General features: G+C 39.1%; 1 protein-coding gene across 5 annotated transcripts in view; it reads right to left on the bottom strand.

Annotated features, from left to right (window-relative positions):
* Window positions 1–22,532, bottom strand: part of VSNL1 (visinin like 1) — a 91,433-nt gene that overhangs the window by 46,093 nt on the left and 22,808 nt on the right. For 3 of the 5 annotated variants that reach the window (XM_054064227.1, XM_054064229.1, XM_054064228.1), the window contains one exon: window positions 3,419–3,585. In XM_054064227.1, the coding sequence (XP_053920202.1) occupies window positions 3,419–3,580 (162 nt within the window). In that variant the 5' untranslated portion in view covers window positions 3,581–3,585. The remainder of the gene's footprint in view (window positions 1–3,418; window positions 3,586–22,532) is intronic. The other 2 variants (XM_054064232.1, XM_054064230.1) reach the window with 1 other exon arrangement.

The raw sequence follows: 22,532 nt of genomic DNA, 5'->3' as shown, positions 1-22,532 counted from the left end.
AATAATTCTCTGCAGGAGAGGTTTGAAAGATGCAACTCCCACATGAAAACAGACGCATATACCCTGGAGAAATGTAGAATTTGATATCAATTATTGTCCTGAGCATTACCGTGTGGTTTTGCACTGGCACACTTGTTTGCAACACGCTGGCTTGAGTTTCAGCTTCCTCAGAATGGTACCCACAGATTTCTCCCTCTCCCATGCTCTGTGTAGACTGCTGGGACAGCTAACTCCATGTTGCAGCATTTAGGCATCTGTGTGGCTCTGGGCTTACAGTATAGGAACAATTCTTCAATAAACTATTCCAAAAACTGCTGAAGTATTCACCTCATTGACCATCATAGAGGGAAACATCAGCCCTAATAGCTTGGCATAGATTGTGAATCCCAAAAAGTATCTATCCACCAAAAAATGTACCAATATTTTTAATGAACCTGTTAGATTCTGACAATGATAAATACATTTTAGTATAAAGTATAAAATAAATACATTTTAGTATAAAGTATATTTCTACCTATTAGCTGCTTACTTAAAGAGGTGTTCTTGACTAAATATTTTTATAGACACTGCCACTGAAAGTGCCACAAATAATTTTCCTGTAGAGTTCGCTTGCATAACTGCTATTTATTTTAAGCACTGCATGATTCGTATTCATAATGGAAACTTCAATAGCAAAGGCTTCGAAACCAAGCTAGAGTCATTCCCCCTTTAGTCAATACAGTCTTCATCTACATCAGTAAGCGGCACAGTACAATTGATGCAAATACAGAGAGTAAAAGAATTGAGGACCTGACACCCACATTACACATGTTCTGGATGTTTAACTTCAAATCAAGTCTAAGTTGCTAGCAGGCATTAGATACAATAATACATTAGGTGTGATCCCAGGACACAACTTCCAGTCATATTTAATACAAAAAAGTACAATTTCTGCCCCCCAAGATTATGCACACCCTTCTATAATTATGATGGAAGAGAAGTAAGCGGAGATAACCAGCAAATTAATCTCAAAATATTGCTTCTTATATAATCTAAAACATTTTTGCTCTTCAGGCTGAGGATATTTTCTGCTGTGTGTGAGTAAAAGAGCTCTTTGCATCTTAGACCAACATCCTTTTATCAATGCACATCAAAGTGCATCACACAACTCTCATGAACAAAGAAACAGTGTCATCTTAAGAAAAGGTATATCTGAACTGAAGGTAACTCATATTTCTTTTCCAAATATATTGATTTATGGAAATAATCCTCTATAAAATCCAGTTCAGAGCAACAGAGAAATATCATCCCTCCCGACTATAAGTTCATGCAGAGGAATAACTAATCAATACATTTTTCCTAAATTTTCACCCTAAATATGCATTAAAGACACTGAAATGCTGTAAACGTATTCATAATAATTTGATTTTCCTGCTGATGGCTCCTCCTGGAAAGATCCCATTATGCATCCGATGTTTTATCTGCAGCCAGAAGCCAGGGCAGGCAGAATTTCCTACACAGGAGAAGTCATCACCACCGACTACGAGCTCCTTGGAAAGCTCAGGGCCATTATTTTACATTTCTGCGGCAGCTCAGACGTAAAGCTCTGGATTTACTACAGCCAATCATATTTCTCCTCTGCAAAATTAGTATTTTGTCCTTTATATAGACATTATATATAGAATTACAATAAACTTGACTAAGTATGCGACAGTACCACTACAAGAGCAGATCTCAAATCACGTAACTACCAAAGCAAGGGAGACAATATTATTTGATGTGCGTATCTAAAAATACATGAAGCCATAGAAGTAAAAGCCAAATATTGCAGCTAAGTAAGACTACAGAGCTGTCACCAAATTTCAAGAGTAAAATACTGCTGTGCTCTTCACATTCTCTTTTGCACTACCATTTTCTGTAAACGTGATATTGAATTTACTCTGAGATACTTCTTTATGATCAAAGTATCTTGTGAAATATCTGTGAACACTTCAAACATCCCTTTGAAGGTGGAAGTCCTAACAGTTTCAAGCTATTTTCAGATGATATCTTTCCCCACCACACACAAAATAGTTAAAGCAAAAAAATAAAAATCCCTTTACTGTGATTTCCCAAAAAGAAAGTAATGATTTCTAAAGAGTTAAACACTTGATATACTTTATTAGGAACCTCTATTTTGTAAAGACCATTTGCTTTCTTCAGAAACATGTATGAGAAATGATTAGATGTCTGATGTTGCTGGATGTGCACCAAGTACTGTTTAAAAGGGAAGCTCTAAATTAGCAGGCAATAACAACCATAATACCTGAGGCAGTAGAAATTCTTTCATCTGAAAATAATGGTTATTACAAAGTCAGTTGTTTAAGAAAGGGATTGTGAGGCAACATCTTGAGCCATAAATATTAAAAGAATGAAGACAGAAGCTTATTTATGTAAGCTGGAGTTAGCAGCCTTTGTTAGACCATTCATTAGAAAGAAAAATAGGTAATAACTTGCAATGTGCTCTGGTTCAAGGATGAAAGAATTTAGGAAAGGACTGTATTGTGCATGTAAGGGAAAAGACAGTCCCACTTCTCTGCAGAAATCGTCAGTCCTCAATATTAACTACTTACATTTGAAAGGCTTTTTTATTCAGCCTCACATTGTATTTATGAACTGTTCGATCCTACTGTTCCTCACTGCCATCCAATGTTTTTCCTAATTAAAATTACTTTGAAGTCTCTGACCTTTAGGCAGACACTTGATTTTGAATTAAAATATAATTATCTTTGTAACATGAATACACTTCTTATGTTGCCCCCACGCTCTTCTTGCTGCAGAATAAATACATAATAAGTATAAGGAAAAGACTACATTGAACTTGATAAAATAGTGAAAAATAAGAAGAAAATAAACCAAGCAGTCTGGTTTTCATTTCCTTTGCAAAGAGACAGTTGGGAAAAAATAAAGACAATACTTAAAATTTAGAGAAAGAAATATTTAGTATGTAATTTATCTGCAGGAAGCACTGTCATGAAACTTCACCAGTTCTTCTGGAACTGAAAGGACAGTCTTATATATGAGTGGGTTCAGCAGTCACAGTTGATATCCCAGTGGTATTACACAGGTACAGCACTGTTTATTGAACAGGATAACAACCAATTTTTGAAGGTGAAAGAGGCTCATAAACTGCAGAGTGCAAAGAACATATTTCTGGTGAGTAAATCACAGCTTTTTTTTTTCTAAACTTTTGGTTTTGGTCATTGTAGCTGTATGAACTGTGGGTGTGATAAGGGTAGCACTGCCCTTATCACACCACTGCCCTCATCTTCACCACTGCTTCTCCTAGCAAATGTATTCCATAGTCTAAATGACTGGCAGCTCTTGACAATATGTTTGCTTTACATTACTTTGCAACCTTTTTTAGTGCCAAATAATAGCAACTTAATAAACAACTTACTTTTACGTAGAGCTGCTGAAACTCCTCGAGGTTCAGTCTACCACTTGGACAGTCCTTTAGAAATCCTTTGTACCACTGTTTTAGCTCATGTTCATTGAACTCCGTGCTCTTCACCAGATCTTCCATCACCTCAGGGGCCAGCTTGCTATTTTGTTTCCCCATTCTGCCTTAAGGAGAAACAAATAAATACGATTAACCAAGTTGCTGTGAACATTTAAAACTGGAATTAGCAACAAAGCTCGAGTGCTTTTTCTTGGTTTTAGTTAAACAAGTCTTCACAGATTCACTAGTGAACAGGAACCTAAGATATGTTTGAATATTAGAGGCTGAAATGGTAAAAAAGATATCATTCTTCTTTCATTCAGGAGTCTTAAGACCTGGAGACAGACTGCTCATTTGCCTTCAAGTTAGGTAAATTCTAGCTTTTCTTCACACTAAGGCTGAAAAATATTATTTTACAATTTCTTTGAATTTAACAGGCACTTTTCACAGATTCAGGATTGTCCACAGAATTCGTCTTTATCTTTGCCTTGAAAATCTTTTCTGATATGACACTCATGTTAGCAGCTACTTCTCAAAGGCTGTGGGCACAGGCTTGAAACGTACAGCACGAGATGCACTGATGTTCCACTGAGAGGAAGCAACACATTTGGTCTCAAAAAGTTACGAAACCAAACTGGAAAAACAAATGTAATTTATATATATGCACATACATGTGTGTGTATATATACTTACATGTATATTTATTTATACTAATATATTTATATATTATATATATTATTATATATATTATTATATATATTTATCTATATTTATATATAGATACTATATTTATTTATACTTAATACACAACAGATATTTTATATCTGATCACTGTTAACACTGCAGATATCCACTACATTTGTTGTACGTATTTTATATACATCCTTACAAATACTAAACACAAAACATACAGAAACACAAAATATGCATGTGTTTAAAGATAATTGCAGTCATTTCAGTACTACTCAAGTTGGCCCTTTCAGAGATTTCCTGGATCTCTGATGTTTAACCGAAGATACCCTTTGGCAGAAATTTTGAGAAATCCTCTTTTTTTAACTTCTTCCCAATATACTACAGTTTATTTCATGACAGAAGATGCCTTTCAGTTATTCTATAATCAGGTGACAGACAGTACTTAACTTGTCCTGTACAGAACTACAAAGTGATGAGTAATTTCTCTCCTGAGCCCAGCTTAGCATTTCCATTTTTATCTCTCAGTAGAGCATCTATCACTAATGACAGCACCACACTGAATGCATTGATTTCTAGCTCATATCACCACCCATTCCTGATATTAATCCACTGCTTATGACACCTTCCCCTGTTTTGAAAAGGGAGTTTCTTTCCCCTCAGAAGGACATTGCCCTGTGCTGATGAAACAATATATTTATATAACTTTCTTTATGGGAACCTTCCTTGAACGGGTACAAAATTAACCGTTCGTTCGTCCTGGTTTCTGTGTGGCTGACACATCCCCTGGTGCTACAGGACCAGTTGCACCTGATCCCTCTTCATTTTGGCAGCATCCCTCTCTGACCTGTCCTCGCCTTCTTCCACAGCCCTCAACCCACTGGGACAACTGGAACTGCCAGAAAACCCCTTTGCCAGTAGCACACAACTCGGCCACATAAACATCCACGACACTGAGAAGGAAAATGTCTTTTGTCAAAGCATTCAGTTGGTGCAAAGTTGGGACATTTTGTCATCGGAAAGCACAAAATGCTACAACCTTTTGGGCTAGAAACTCCATCCAGAAATGTCTCAACACCCTTTTGACACAGCTGGTTGACAGGTGTGCTGTGCACAGATATAACTGGAGGTGGAAGTGGGCCACCATTTCTTAGGGTGCTTCCAGCAAGCAGATCCTCCTTCCTCAGGCTCTGCACATCCTTCCTTTACCAATGCTGCCAGATGCTGCAGTGCTTCCTTGCCTGAGGTCCTGCATCTTCTCTGAACTACAAGAACTAACTGCAAGGACTCACACAGCTTAAAGGCAGCTCGCTGCTTGCTCTAAACTTACTTTGAAGCTTTGCCAAGCTCCCATCCACACGTTTTGGTAAATTTAGCAGAAATATGGGAGGGTTCAACCTTTCAGTTAATTGCCGCAGGCCTAATTATACACGCAGATGTCCAGAAATTAGCCGTTTTGACTAAACGACAGGTTTGCAATTTATAGTGTTTAGAACAATTGCCCCAGCCTTATCTTTGAAGTCCCCTATCTCCTCATGTGTAACATTGACTTAATTTGGCATAATCTGAATTTAAATCCCATAGAGACCAAAGTATACTAATATAGTCATTTCTTTAGCTCCAACTCAGCTGGCTTTTAAATGAAACAATAGACTGTTTTATTTGTTTTAATCTTTATGGGCCTGTTTATTTCCCCTTTTTTCTTTTTTCTTCTTTAAACTGTGTTACTCTTTGCAGTCATAAGGTGTTTTGCTTAGGCCCAAAGGACACTTAAAGATTCTCAGTAGTTATAGTAATAACTATCTTAGGTAGGTTCATAAGGCATCTTCTGGTTCTCTTAATTTAGCTAAGTGTGCTTTCACTTGACTCTTTTCACCTGGTTTCCTATCCTCATTAATATTTAACTCAAAACCACTTACACATGAAAGAAAGCATCTTCAGTGGGCAAAAATCATGGAGGGGATGACTGCTGAATTTTCTGCAATAGCAACTTTTCTACATTTATTATGTTAGCTTTATAGCCCTTCGACCTGACACTACACAGAGGTGGAACAGACAGAACTATGAACTTCAGCACCATCTTCTAAAGTTAGTGATGCTCTATCCAGTATTGCAGATGTAAGATACTATAGAAAAAGGAATGGGTCTGTACATATGTAAGAATATATGAATAAGGAGCTGGACAAACATATCCACACATAACCTTTTCTATTCTCAGATTTTGAGAAACAAGACAGCAGTTTTCTTCCTCTGTGATACAAGTCCCTAGTTTGGGTCAGCTGCTCGTTCTGCCATAAGCTGTCCACTAAGTCCCAAACACCTTCCAGCCATCCCTGATAGACTTCACCGTAGAATATCCTCTAGTAAACCAAAACCACAGCTGACATTTTGATAAACACTTCAGTAACTATTTGTTCCACAGAATCACACCGGTATTTTAGGAAGGTATAATTTGGGACTGCTGGGTTCTGTACTCTTATTTGCTGTTCCGCCACAGCATGGTGCATAATCTGCTTGGCTCTGTTTGAGATGAAGGACTGAACAAGCCGACCGAGCCGGTCACAATGCTTTCCTGCAATTAGAGGCACTCATTCTTTCTTGTTTTAAAGCTCTTTTCTCATGGAACTGAATCATAATCTGCGAGAAAGCTCAAGAGTCTCATATAATTATCAAATATAAACTCACACTTTTGGCTCTGGGAGATTCATCTTATTTGGGAATAAAAACTCAAATATACAGATTATCTAGTTAATCACATTCTAACATCTTCTACAGTTTCATTGAATATCTTATTGTTATTGAAAAAGTACAATCACCCATTAGCAATGAGTATGCAACTGCCAAGACATTCAGTTTTTAAAATGAAAACTATTTTTAATTAGCTTATAATCATGGTTTCCCAAACATGCTTTCTTCCTTGTGAAAATCTATGAATATGCATTAGCAAAAGACAGGAGAGACCAGCTGCACAAGCACTAAGTTTTCAAGATGAGAAAAGGTCACTCGGCAAGCATTTCTTTGTTTAGTAAATTTTGTTCTTTTAAACCATAAATTTCCTTCCAAATGCCATGCTTCCAACCATGCAATGTGACAATCCAAGCACTGTTATTCAGCTTCTATTGCGTTTCCTGACTGGAAAGAATAATGAAAGGGAAAAAAAGTGATAACGCTTCAATTCCAAACCATCATGGTGGAGTGATTCACAATAAACAATGAACCAGGTATGTGGGTGGCACTTAGCATCAGTAAAGGTGTCAAGTCTGTTCCCAATGAGATTATACAGGCAGGAGAATGCTTATTAATATTAGCAAGGGCAACACAATTCAGATTAAAGATGAAGAAAAACATTAAAGCTCTACTGTTGTGCCACAAGTAGCATCAGCAATGAAGGTTTGGTTTAAAAACATGACTGAAACGCCGCAAAGAGGCTGTCAGCTACCCAGAGACACAAGCCTTTCAGAAATGCTTCGTAGAGTAGTACCTCTGTACTTTATTAAGTAACACCTTCATTGCTGCTTTTACAGATCCAGAGGAGGGTCAGATTTAAAAGATTTTATTAAACAACCGATCCCTGACTTGAAGCAGGCCGGGCTGTGCCCACAGCTGGCACGGACGGGACAACATGAGGATGTATTTGCCTGCTCTTTGCCCTGCTGGATCTCAGGAGATCCACATCAGCCAGCCTGGAAAGCAGGAAAGGGCTGGAGTAGTTGGAAATTATTCTAAAATGACTCAGCAGCATGGCTTATCAAACTGATTTTACACGATTTATTAGGGGCTTTGGACGTAATGGGCATTAAGTTACAGGCAGGAAGAGGAACACACTTCCTCCAGTTTTGAGACCATACCTGGCTTGAAGTCAGTGTTTCACTGTTTATATCTTTTGTTTGGTGTCTTTCCTGCAATGCCATCACACGTCCAACACATGATTGTGCTGTTTCAAAAGCTTTCTGCTTTCCAGGCAATCGCCATCGAGACCTCTTGGCCAATGGCAGGTCTTTGTTTTTTTCCCTGGAATGTTTTACAGCAATTCCTGCACAGGTTTATCAGGTCTGGCTCTTCCACTTGGCTTGCCACTATTAAGCCGCCAGTGTCAGCATTATTTTATAAACCAAAATTTTTTAAAACCCTAAGAAAAAAAAAAACCCAAAACTTTAAGCTTCAATAGCAAAACATGACTTATGGAAGATTCTTTGCTGCGTAATAATTCCAAAACACCCTCAAACTGTTTCTAACACAGCTCCATTCCTACCTGCTTCCTTTTTCCCTTCCTTTCCATTCCCCTTTGGCCTCCTTGGCAAGCGTTCCGTGTTCAAAGGGATCAAGTTCAAACAAATATCTCTGGCCGTTCCTAACAAAGAGTAAATTCAGTGCTACCAAAGATCTCCTATTTGTGCTGACAAAGGACCCAAATTCCTTTGAAAAGACAGCACCAACAATGTCCAACCATGGCCCTGACAACCCAGTCCTTTGCCTTTTTGCTTGCTTTCCTTAAACACAGTTACATAAAACCGTTTTCTTTTCAGCTTGCATTAAGAAAAGTGTTGTCAGCAGATTGAAGGAGGAGATCCCTCTCCTCTGTTCAGCACTGGTGAGACGCATCTGGTGTGCTGGGTCCAGTGCTGGGCTCCTTGTACCAGACACACATGGACTTAATGGAGTGAGTCCAACGAGGTGTCATGAAGGTGATGAGGAGACTGGAGCGTTTGTCCGATAAGGAAGGGCTAAGAGAGATGGGACAGTCCAGCCTTCAGGAGGGAAGGCTCAGGGGATTCTTATTAATGTGTGTCTAAATACCCAGTGGCAAAGCCACCCTCCTCTCAGGAGTGCCCAGAGGCAATGGGCACAAACGGAAACTCAGGAAATTCTGTCTAAATATAAGAAAAGGTTTTTTTACTATGCAGGTGATCAAACACTGGAACAGGTTTAGCCAGAGATGTTGCAGAGTCTCCATACTTGGAGAGCCCGAAAACTCAGCTGGACACATCTCCGAGCAACCATCTCCAGTTGACCTTGCTTGAGCTGGGGGTTGGACTAGAGCATCTCTGGAGGCCCCTTCCAACTTGGGCCACTCTGTGATTCTGTGAAACAGTCAGGGGAAAACGGGGCAGTCACACTAACTTTTGGTATCCACAGTAGCTGCCTAAATTCCCTCCAGGGTTATCTGAGAGAAAAATGGTCCATCCAAAGGATCATTTGGAGAAGATGTGCCGGTGAGTGCAGTCATCTCCCTCCTCTACTGACTCCAGGAGTGCAGGAAGATTCACCTTATGCCCCTCGGCACAGGCACCTAACTGAAGAGGGTTACTACAACTTATCACAGTACATTTTTGCTGCTTTTGATACCTGCTCAGGTTCACAGTCTTGTTTCCCCAGTAACTGTGCACGAGCTGAAGGGAGCAGCCAAGCGACCTCTCTGCAGCCTCACGAAGCATTAAATGAGTCCCCCTTGTATGGTGCATGTTTTTCTTGCTTTTCTCTGGCTTTGGGAAACAGGAATGAGTCGTGTGAACTATGCCAGAAGCAAATGACAACACTCACTTTGCCAGCTCAGCTGTGCTGGCAGGCACTCATTAGGTTGGAAAGAAAGCTGTGCTTCATCCCCACCCCTCTGCCCACTTCCAGCCCACAAGCTCCCACAGGAACGTGCTGAATCCTGGGCACTACATGTGAAATCCAGGCAGTCAGCAGGCAAGTGTGGTTGGTTTCTTTGCAATCTTTGACAAAACACAAACGTATAAACAGTACATCAAACGCTGCACGGACTCCAATAAATATACACATATAGGGATAACAACCCCCCGAACAATTATATTCTGGGGAAAGCACAAAACTATGTTTGTAATCTACAATAATAGAATAATTTTCATGTTATTTTTGAGCAGGCTGTTTGTAAAATTTCCAGCTATATCCTGATAACTATAACTCCTGACAACTCCCAGCACTGCTTCTCTCTCCTCAGGCTATTTCTCACACTGCCTTTTCTCTACTAACATCAGCATGAAGGATAGATAGAAGCAGGCTATCAAGTCACACAAATGCTTCACTCCTTCAAATACACTTACTGTTTCACAGAAGAAGAAATCTGCAGGAACAGCCTGTCTTTCACACAGAAAAATGCAACGATCTCATACTCAAAGCCCCAAGGAAATGAGTCCCCAAGGAACAGTATGTGTGGAGAAGAAGAGCAATGTTTTTCCATCCAAACCATGAACAAAGGCTACAACTAAAAAGTCCTCGCCTAATGGCAGTGCTTCAGCAAAAGCTGACACCGAGCTGAGTGGTGCAGCTGATCCACTTGAGGGATCAGATGCCATCCAGAGGGACCTTGACAGACTTGAGGAGCAAGTCCAAGCAAACCTCATGAACCTCACCAAGTGCAGATGCAAGGTCTGGCCTGCACCTGAGTTGGGGCAACCTCCAGAGTCGAGGTCTGTAATGACAGGACAAGGGGTAACATTTTTAAACTCAAAGAGGGTAGATCTAGATTGGACATAAGGAAGAAATTTTTTATGATGATGGTAGCGAGACACAGGAAGAGGTTGCTCAGAGAAGATGTGGATGCCCAGTCCGTGGAAGTGTTCAAGGTGGGGTTGCACGGGACTCTGAGCAGTCTGGTACAGTGAAAGATGTCCCTGTTCTTAGTAAGGGAGGCAGATGATCTTTAAAGGTCCCTTCCAATCCAAATAATTTTGAGATTCTATGCTTCCTAGGTTTGTGAAGCACCTCCCCAAGTGCCTTGCATAGCAGAACCACACTGGATTGCTAAAGCCTTTTTTCTCCTCCCAGTATTTGCAAAATATTATAATATTTTTGAGAAGCTTCCGGTACTGTTGTACGATGTATAGGTCTTTTAATATGCTGAAACCAAGTGAGTACTATATTATTATTGATCCTTTTGATAGGGGAGTCAGTCAGCTTGGAAGGAACTGGTGGTGACAGCAGTTGTCTTCACTGTTTCTCCTGTAAGCCAGCAAACTGGGTCCTCTTCAGTGACCAGCAGACTTTACTTCATGATGGACACTACACCATGCCATGACCTCTGAGGCTCTCCAAAATCCCCACGGGTCAAAGACTCCCTCACTTGGCTCAGTCCTATTCTCCTACTTCTCTCAAAACCCATGGCTCCAAACACACAGCAGCTCCACAACTGCACTTTGCCAGTAAGGAAATAGGATTCAGACAACCTGTAGGAGTGGAAGATGAAAGCCTCTAGGTGTTCATTATCAGGGCAGAAAAGCCAGGACAGCAGCACCAGCCCAGACATTGCAGAGGTACCAGGGGCCAAGAGTACGAGACATGGTGAAAGCCAAATAGGGTTGGGCAGTGCTGAGCACTGTGGACCTGCTGCAGCTGACCCTGCTCCAACCAGCGCCTTGCACTACACAGCCTTCAGAAGTCTCTGGCAATCTCTGCATTTCTGTGACTCAAGATCTGCAGAGGTCCTTTCAGGAGTAATTTTGAGAGAGATTCATTATCCAGTATAAGGACAGTAAATATACTTCCAGGATAATGGTATATTGCCTATCAGTGACCTTCGGAAAATTTTGTTTTCCCCACTGAAAAGCAAAACCCATCATGAACTTCTAACGGCCTTCCAGTAGCTGAAGGGGCTACAAGAAAGCTGGGGAGGGACTTTTTTGCACCGGTATGGAGTGATAGGAAGGAGGGGAATGGCTTTAAATTGGAAGGGGAAAGATTTAGATTAGACATTAGGAAGAAATTCTTCACAATGAGGGTGATGAGGCCCTAGAATACGTTGTCCAGGGAAGTAGTTGATGCCCCCTCCCTGGAAGTGTTCAAGGCTAGGCTAGATGGGGCTTTGAGCAGCTTGGTCTAGTGGGAGGTATACCTGCCCATGGCCAGGTTTGAACTAGATGATCTTTAAGGTCCCTTCCAACCCAAACCACTCTATGATTCTATGAACTACCAGCTTTCTCCTTCACGTAACAAATAGGGCTCTAATTTGAGATTTTAACCAAACTCATGCTTCCATCCCCAAATGATGGGAAATCCACCAGTGAAAAATAAGCAGAATTTGTGTGCATGTTCATAACGCCATACTGAAGTTAGAAGCAGTCTTAATTTATGGCTGATAATATAAACCCAAAACTAAGGCTGAAACAAACACAATAGGTTCTGATTTATATTACGCTACAGCAAAAACTGGGAAAAAAACAGTGATTTCAGATTACTTTACTGGCTTTACCAAAGATCAGATTCAGGCCTGCAATCTCTCCATTTAAAAAAAAAATGGGGAAAATAAAGAGTAATGTCATTAAGGAATGCAATTATCCAACTGAATTGAATAATAAATGGAGAAAAGGGGTTTAAGCAAAAGAAGAGAGATATATTTTTAAATGCTATTTGAAATGAGATGGATATTCAATTAAACTCAAGCAATTAAAAAAAAAACCCATTTGGAATAGTAAAAGCTGTGCAGGAGGACGCTCTAACATAACATCAACTGGTATGTAGGACTTCTTTTCCTCTAGGTGAATTTATTTCATTAAAAGTGTGGATTTGTTTTCTATTGAGTCTGAAATAAAAAAAAAGGGAGTTCTCTACATTTTCAACATGAAAAACAAGGGCAATGCCAGACTCATCAGTAGCTCCACTGTTAATGCACCCGTGGGTCATGCCAGGGCTGTGTTCAAAGACCGATGCTGAAGCTGACAAGTTGTATATAAACTAACCTGCACACACGTGGTCTGAAGTACATCGCAGGGTCTTATTTCTGCCCCTTCTCATTTGGATTAGGAAATTGCTTGCAAGATGGCATAGCTGGCTCTCCTCCTTTGCAAGTGGACATAGGATGAGGCATATAGCATACCGTAGCGACTAACCTGGGTTGTTCAACAAGACTCAAGTGCTCAGAAGAACACTACCAGGCCCTACAATTTAGCTTTAGCCTTGGAGATAAGGACAAAATTCCTCTTTTGCTTGCTCTTTTTCTCAATCTCCCTTTAAACCACAGTAGGAGAGTTTCCATATTTCTACAGAAAGATTAGGCTCTGGATGATCAGTGGTCCTTAAGAAAATTCCTACTTCCTCGTTAACTCCATTATTTGGCTTTGTTGCGTGCCATAACCTAAACTTGTTTGGGTATTTTTTTTATGTCCATTTCTTTTCCAATATTTCAGCAGAATTTAGTGACATATTCTAGAGAACTTAGGGATTAATTTCTGAAGAGAACAATATGCTTGTTAATGCTGAATGTCAGACAAACACGTAAGTATATTTGTTGCCATAGTTTCATTTTGCTCTCGGCTAAGCTTCTATCAGCTGTGGTGATCAGTGAGTAACAAGGAGGTGTGAGTTGAAGAAGAAGCCTCCGTTTTCAGCAGTTAAATGAGTATTTTCTTCACTGATTTATTCTCTTCAATTTTGTCCTTGTAAATAGTAATCTTAAAATGCATGCAGGACATTTAATCTACCTTTTTGTAGTAATTCATGTGCTGAATAACATTCCAGTCACTCGAGTGAAAGTTTAGTCTGATTATCCATAATGCTCCAACATCAGACCCTTGAATGCTATGACAAATTTGTTATATACCTCACACCAAATACAACAGGTTTTGAATGCTTTCTCTGAGATTTTATTCTAGAATGTGTTTTCAAATCTATGTTACATCATGAGATGCCCTGGTATGTTAACTGAGAAATCCACAACCTCCTGGACATCACTACTTCAAAGTGGCCACAGGAACAAGTTATGTGTCAGCACTAATGATCACTTTCCAAGCCTTGCACTTCAAAAGAGTAGCTTATAAAACTCTAGGTATTTCAGAGAACTATCCACTAGTCAGCATTCCACCTCTTCTGAGATAGTTGCTGCAAACATCTCTTTTTGTGGGGAAGCCTAACAAGGCATATCTGAACATTATAGGCGCCCTAAGCAGGTTTCAATCTTCTTCTGGAACCGTTGGACAACATTTATGTAGACTGTAAGCATCCATCTAGTTTTGTTTTATCAAATTAGATCAACACTTCCTCTGCCTTAGAAACAGAATTTTTGTCGGATTGTAAAGAATAATGTTAATTAAAATGCTGCTTTTCATTGAGCTAGACAACAGATGGTTCATGCTTGGGGATAAGGGGTTTAGACTCCAGACATTGCCATGACCACAAGCACCAGTTTTTGGGTTTTCTTTTGTTTGTTTGTTTTTAAATATTCATTTAGTCTGTTGTAATTGCCTATAAAAAAGTAATAGTGCCTTAGCTTGGCTTGCATTACAGCATGTCTTATTTCCTACCAGTTTGCTCTATTGCTAGTTTGAAATGTCACTGTACACGTCTGATGTGTGCAAAGCCAAATTCTCTAAGTTTGTAGGCTTATCAAAAGGTACTTCAACTGCTCACCTTCCAGCCTCATTTTAATTTGGGTTTGAATCCATTACATGCCGTCTTAGGACCACATCTCTGACTCATAAATCATTAGGATTTACTTAGTGATATGAGCTTCACTCTTCTTTTATATCCAAATTTTTCATCACAGCTCTACTGTGATAGAAGCTCTTCTTCATCACTGTCCTACTTTAAAGGCAGATGAATCGCATCCAATGTTAGCTGTTTAAAAAGACAGTCATCTTTGGTCTCTCTGCAGTCAATGGACATGACCAGAAATTTCAGTGTGAGTCACTCCATGGGGGGAGAGACATGTCTGAAAGAGGTAGGATGAATATATGCATAGTTCCTTTAAGACAGGAGGAAACACCATCTACAAGTGTCTCTTTCCTTATGCTGATTGTAGAGTTACGAAGTTGCTCAGATCTGAAACTGGATTTCTAAATGCTTAAAGCAAAGCACAAAAAAAAATCATACCTTGCTCATCAACAGTGGATAAGCAAGAATCAAAATGCCATTCCTAATCTCACTAGGAAGTACACACATTTGCCCATGTTAATTGTTATTTCTACATATCACAACCCTTATTCAGGTATGATTAACGCCACAAGTACAACATGCTGGTCTACCAATAGTAGGCAAGTGTCACCTGAACTGCTATTTACTTCCATCACAGCAGTGCTAAAAATTAGCTCTTTTCCAACTTTTTCGAGGCCCTCTAAACCAAAACAGTTTTAAGTAGCTGAACTGAAGAGATCAGGCTGCTCAGGACTGTTCCATTGTGCCCTTGTCATTTGTTGTTTTTCTCTTAGTACAGTTCTTAGCCAAGTAAAGTCCTCGCCTTAAAGAGTACGAAGAATATTTATTATTATTCTTTTATAAGAAATTTCACTCTGTCCTTCTAAATGCTATAGTAAAGTTTGGTCTTTCCCCCCCCCTATTTCTAATATCCATCTCTCCTTTTATCCACCGCAGCATCTTTAGCAGTTGTGTCCAACACTACAAGACACTGTCTCATAGTTCTGGATTCACAAGGAGAGGTGGGTATGGTGAGCATCGCATGGTCCTCCTCCAGCACCTGCTTGGAGTAATGGCAGCAAGATGCCTAGATTGATTCCTCTCTGTTCCCAGCTCAAAATGCAGCAATAGTGTCTCTTTTTCTCTTGTTCATACTCCTGTATCCTTTGATGGCAACTATGACTGACAAAGTATAAAGTAAAACTCTGAAGAGGGGTATCAGGATATGGCCTTTTACAAAAATATAGGCTAACACATAAATCTTTTGCTTCCATTCAACTTCTACATGGAAAAGGAACACTGACGACTCCAGTGTTAGCTCGCTTTTGCACACGCCATCCAAGACAGCTGTGAATGAGCTGATTTCAACTGATGATTTTGACCTATGTGCTAAGCAACTACATTACTAAAACCCACATGATTATATTACGACAGATATTAACAGAAGTGGTTAGCAGGAAAGCAGATTACAGCTTTTTATTTTACTAAAAACCTTTCAAAGTAAAAACAAAGTGTTTTCATCATTGTGGATAGTGATCCATTGGTGTAACGCCTGCCCCAAATTCATTATAAACCGATCGTCAGAACTATCCCTTGTGACTGCTTCAGATGAACCATGATTAAATGCAGAGGAAATACATTACTGAGAAGATGAATCATAATTCTGCAGAATGAAATCAATGGCTTTACACTTTTGAGTTGGACATTGAGGGGTGGTCAAAAGTGTTACTCATACAAACAAGTGAGCAAATGAATCACATAAGCAGCTTGAACAAGAAAATAAATACTTAAAATTTGACCGGCAGTAACCCTGACTATGAAAGAAACACAGAAGAAAACCTGAAAATGTTTTCTTAAGGAAGAAAAAAAAATGTTGTTAATCTTATTCATATGAAATGCAAAGTTTTTCTATCAATTTTGATTTTTATGGTTTGGAATAAATGTAATAATTTTACTCAAATCAGTTTGATGGCTCATTTGAAATAGCATTTTACTTCCTTCAGTCTAATTCTAAGGAGGCAGGTTGGTAACCATCTCACAGCAATGAGAGGACGAGACGCCTTATCGAGTATCGATCCATAGGACTTAAGCCACTCAGGTTAACTCAGCCGGCCTAGACACAAGGTGTCCTGGTTGGTCCTCGCGTTTGTATCTGCTACCTCTACGTGGATGTCTCAGACACTTTAGGGCCTTTCAGATGGCACTGGACACCTCGGATTAAGCAGATGAATCATTTGAATGAGATCTTGCCCACCTGATTTAGACAGCTAACTAACTATTGAAGCTGAATATGATACCAAAGCACCCTGTTTTGTCAACAAAGAAAAGCCAACACAGAGAAATCCTGCTCAACCGAAATAATTCATCAGTCTTATATTTATATATATAAATATAGGCTCTCTCTCTGGAGTCCATGAAGAATTCCTGCCTTCCCTTACTCTCACCTTACTCTAGGAGGACAGCTTTGTGAGAAATAAGGTATTTCTGATCTAGCTTAACACGCTGATGTTTCGTTAACCGACAAGCCGTCAGCCTTCCTGTCTACTCAGGCTATCGCACACGCAACCAGCAAAGAGTACACATCGAGTTAGCCATCACGCCTGCTGTGCCAGAAGGAGGACTGCTAAGCTCACTTCTTGTTTGTGCCTTTCCGTATATACTCTCCCTTTTGCTATGATATAGAAAAATGCACAAGACGTCCAAATCGTAGTTGAACACGAAGTCATTTGTTAGCCTTGACTAATATCCTTGATGGACATCGGAGCAGAAAGGTCAGTGCTGGGAAGTTTAAGTGAGAAACTGAACTGCTCCCATCAGGACTGAGTTTAGAAGCGTTTGTTGCTCTTCCTCCATTAGGAGCTTTACTTTCCACATAGGTCAATCCAATTTCTGTCATAAAGCATACAATTAGCTAAAAATGTAAAAATGACTTTAAATGCAGATTAAGAACAGGAGCTGTTCAGTACAGATTACCTACAGAAACCCAGCCTCAATAATGCGCATAACCATTACTTAGCATTTCCTCTTTAATTAGCAAATGCTAGTAAAACTGCTATTTGAAATCAGGCTGACAGGTAATACAGATGAGTCTCACAAGTCCTTCTTCCTGGAAAAGTGTAAGTATTTTTGAAGATGTCAGAGCTCCTAGCAAGGTTATATGTTGAGGTAAAAAAAGAATGCACTCTGACATTAATATTGATAGAAACTGCAAAATGAGCAAAAAGGACAAAGCAAAAGGAAAGCTGGCTGTCTCTGAGGATACTCTACATCCCCAGTATAGGAACCTCATTATTATTTCATGACCTTAATGTCAAGCCTCTAAGCCTTCTGTATGTCCTTCATAACAAAAAATTAATAGAATTAAATAAAAAAAAATAATTAAAAACACAAACTCAGATATGCAATAAGTTAAAGTTGTTACATATTTCTTCTAATTTTGACTTCATTTATACAGTACAATAGTTCTGAGAGACAGCAAGGTAAAACATATAACTTTTCATAAGATACAAAATATGAATTACAGCTTATATTCTTTCTATTAAAACATATGCCAGAGGGAGGCAGGTAGAAAGAGAAAGCCTCTCATGCTGAAGGACTGCTCAATTTTATCATTTCATACATTAAAAATAATTGGAACAATTTATTCCTACTGTTTTTCAATAAGAGCTCTACTGGAATAATTTTTTATAACAACTGGTTATTGTAGCTGTGCTAATAAAACTGATGTAATTGCTCAGCTGAATCTGTGCGTGCACACATGCCTTTTTCGGTGAAATAATAACAGATAGACAAAACATAAGAGATAAGAGTCTAAACTTCAGTACTATTTACCACGACCAAGAATAATAAAATCAATACTGAGGAAAAAGGAAAGAAAAAACAGAGGAGAACTGAACAATACATCACACATTTGTAGTATCACACCATCCATGAGAACTTCAGTGCCTCAAATTGCAAAGGACAACATATAAGGTCGAGTCTATTGGTTTTGTTGTTTGGTTTGGGAGGTTTTTTCACTTTAAAGAGATGCTTGATTTTCAAAATGCTGTTTTTCTAGGATACACAATTCTGGAGTTATTTTTTTGGTGATGACAGAAAAAGGTGAGCAAAAAACATGCTAGCAACAGTTTTTAATTAGATACCAGTGCATGTCGAATTCCTTCATCAAAGCAAATGGGAAGCCGTTACAAAGGAAAAGCTCTGGGACAGGTTGTAGCAATACATTCAACAAAGGAGAAAAAAACCCAATGGTTATGTAGAGAAAAATATGAAAGGATACAAATGAAAGCTATGTAAACATTTAAATTCTTGTGGTTATGAAATTCATCAAAAACACTGTCTGAATTCCTTATCATCCATCAGGATGAAGCAATTGATAAGCACAGACAAGCTGACTCAGAAATCTTTTTGAAGATCTCAGAACTGGAAATCTAAAGTATCAGCCTACAATTCTTTTAAATTGCCCAGGAAAATAAAATTTTTTTCTGAGTCAGTGCCCACCTCCGCTAGACAAGGACCCCCTGGGAAAACTACTTTAGAAAACCTAGCAAGAAAAAGATATTATAGGCTATGAATCCTAGAAAGGGTAACACGTAATTCTAATTCTCAAGAGGCAGGATGTATTTTCTTAACTCAGGGCTGTCCGTGACTGAATTGTCCATGGGAATAGTTGAAGCTCACAGACCTGGAGGACAAAGGAGTTGGACAGAAAAGAAAATATGACCATCAAAAGGCCATTTTAAGCAGAGTTGCACCTGCTGAGATAACCTTAAGGGTCTCGCTGATGATCAGGGATTCTCTCTCCAAATTGAGGGGGAGATGTTAGAAATAACAGGCAGGGAGGAACGGCCTGGACAGCATTCACATGGCTGAGCCTTTCACAGTAACTGCTGCCCCCAGATGACAGGAGACAGCAGTGGGTGAAATATTTTTATTCCTAACCATGGTAATAAGCAGCTGCAACTGCATTGACAGCTATCCCGGACTATTTAAATCTGTAGAATCTGGAAAGCTAGAAATATCAAACACTGCCTTCCTTGGCACTATCTCATGATTACATCACTCATTGCTGGAGACTGTGGATGTAAAAAGGTTTATGATATAAAACAGTTGTTGCTCTCCCTAATGGCTCCAGAGGTTGGGAGTGACTTTGAGGATGACAGAATCCCTTTCTTATTTCTTGTAGTTCTCCAATAAGGTACACAAATAAAACTGCTGCTAAGAAAGAACAAAAATATCATGGATGACAAATAGAAAAATTTCCCTTCTTTACAGTCAATGCCATCTTCACCACTTAATTGCCTCTATAGCTTTTTTAATTGCAAAAATGCTGCACAACTTCATTATATGAATATAACATCTGCAGTGGGATTGAAATGGCTTTAATGCTCTCAAATTTTGATGTCCACGCAAAGATAGTCATTTAGGCCAACATAGATATAGTTATCTCCAGTTAGCATTTCAGCAAGCTGACCCAAGACATTTCTCCTAGGAAGGGATGAGTCATGCTTTGGAGGTGCTGTTCTCTTTCCATTGACTCTCCAGACTATCATGCCTAACGATCACTGATTAAATTAGCTTTCCTGAATTTGTCTGATCCCTTTTTGACCACATTTATATCTTGGTCTCCACAATATCCTGTGGAAATCAGTTCCATAATTAAATTAAACGTTATACAATAATTTCATTGGTGACCCCATTTCTTGCACTGTGAGAAACGGTGACTATTTCTTATTAACCTGCTCCTCATCAGCCATGAAACAGACTCTGCCTAGCATATGCCACGTGTTTCCAACAAACTTTACTTCCTTCTTCTGCACTTTTTACAATTTTACTAACTTTGTGTTATACAAGTGACTGTAATTACAGGTACATGCTCCACATGCTTATACAGTAGAATATTTTTCTACTTCTGTCCTAGTATTTCCTGGATATTTTAAATGACATTTGTTAAGGTTTTCTATCATTTTTGGAGATCTGTCCTCACCAATGCCCCATTCCTCTCCTGATTTCTATAATTTAAACTATGGTAATCAATATATAATATTTTATTCCAAGGACATTATCTTCCTCTTATTGACAACAAACTCACCTGTCATTTTATCGTCCCAATATTCAGTATTACATAATCATGCCATAGTACCTTATAATCAGATTTAAATTTGGCTGTTATAGGTAATCTCAAATAATATTCCAATTTTCTCACTTCACTAGTCACCTCCGCAAGTCATTTATGAACATGCTTAGGTTTTTTTTCCCCACTCTCCATAAATTGTAAGAATGTGTGGTAATTGTTCTTATTCTACTTTTACCATATTACGAGTACGTAAGTACTACAAATGCCTTAGAAAATTCACAACTAGATAGAACATGATTTAAAAACACTGTTATCATTAAAGGCTATAAACTCGGTAAGATTTTTCATAGGTTCATGTCTTTTAACAACCTTTAAAGGAGTGTTGTGATTGTCTAAGAGGAAAACTGTAGAATTTCACACACGTTTCTGGTTCATCTCTAATCTTTGCCATTGAACTCGTGTACAGGTTTTAAATTGGCACTTGGTCTTGCTTTAAAGCCTTAAACCAACAGATAACCTACACAGTGTACAGGTGGATCAGGCCCTTCTTATGCTCAGTGTTACAGTGGTAGAGCAGTTAACTCTTTGTGGCTCAAAAAGAGAGTTGAAAAGTTAAGGGAAATGATGGCTACAACTTAGAAATAAGGCAAGCGGCGGAATTAAATAAAATAGCAAAGAAAAATCCTCAAATCTCCAAAGCACAGCACCGAGAAACAGAGTAATCCTAAAAGCTATTGTGGCACTTGCCAGGAGCTCGGAACAGCTAGTAAATCAAATTAGAGGACACGATATAATAAGTTGTTGGCTGCCAGAAAGCAAAGAATAGTTTGAGCTGGTTATAGTCATGGCACTTATTTTTTTTTCCTAAAAGACTCGAAAAACATTTCATATAAAGAGAAACTGTTACAGAATCTCCCCTGAAATCGAACAAGTGTCCAAATGATGGCCTATTACTAGTGATATTTTTCAGTCTCCGAGACAAAAGGGAATACAGAACAAATGATAATTCAGGAAATCTGCCAGCTTTTTAATGGCGGAAAAAATCCCTTCATCTTTCTGACCAAAGCAGCCCATTACTAAGGCCAAGCAGAAGAGGAGGGGACTAAGGTTACGTCAAGAAACAGATTCAGGGAAAAGGATCAAAATCTCTTTTCTCGCTTATAAAAAACTGTATTATATTCTGTGGGAAAATGTTTTTTTTTTTTTGAACAGAAAAACATAGACTTCAAGGCAAGCAGTATAAGGAGCCAAATTTCAAGAGACGTGTAAGCACTTCTATGAGCCTGGACTACTGGCTAATGCAGATGCTGTTATCTCATTGCCTTGGTTCATTTCTGTTCAAGTAAGTCAAGGTGACGTTCAATATAAACCCATCAACCATCTCTCTGGCAGCTTGAGTGCTCTTATGAAATCTCACCGAGTATCTAAATAGCTATGCAAATCTCACCTGAAGTATTTAGTTGCTGTATTCCCTGCTTAAAATGCAACTTAAACTCTGTCACCTCTGCTTTCTAAGAATATGACACCAGCATAAAATGCAGGCCAGGCACTGAGCTTTGTAACGCTAGCCTGTGCTTTCTTTTCTATGGTACTACTTCCTAACATTTTGAAGGTCCCAGGTTCTCACACGCTGCCACCATGAAAAACTCAGGTTGGTATTTGATTCTTCACTGAAACAGCCAGGAACATGAATAATCGTATGTCACATTTATGTTAGTCCTGGGGAGCTGCAAGCGCCAAGCTGTGATTGCACATTAATAGAGTGGGGTGAGGAACATGCCTGAATAGCCCAGTGAAATGAACAGCTATAATTTTGTTGAGAAACACCGACACATATATAGATGTGCACACAAAATAAATATAGGCTAAGCTGGTTTTATTATGCAGACGTGCTTAGCGTTAAGAGTGTCTCCACAGTATTACCACAGCTCCATTCTCAGA

Source organism: Cuculus canorus, chromosome 3 (assembly GCF_017976375.1).
Source record: "Cuculus canorus isolate bCucCan1 chromosome 3, bCucCan1.pri, whole genome shotgun sequence".
Taxonomy (NCBI): domain Eukaryota; kingdom Metazoa; phylum Chordata; class Aves; order Cuculiformes; family Cuculidae; genus Cuculus; species Cuculus canorus.
The sequence above is the reverse complement of the archived record's forward strand: the minus strand, read 5'-3'. Positions and strand labels throughout refer to the sequence as shown.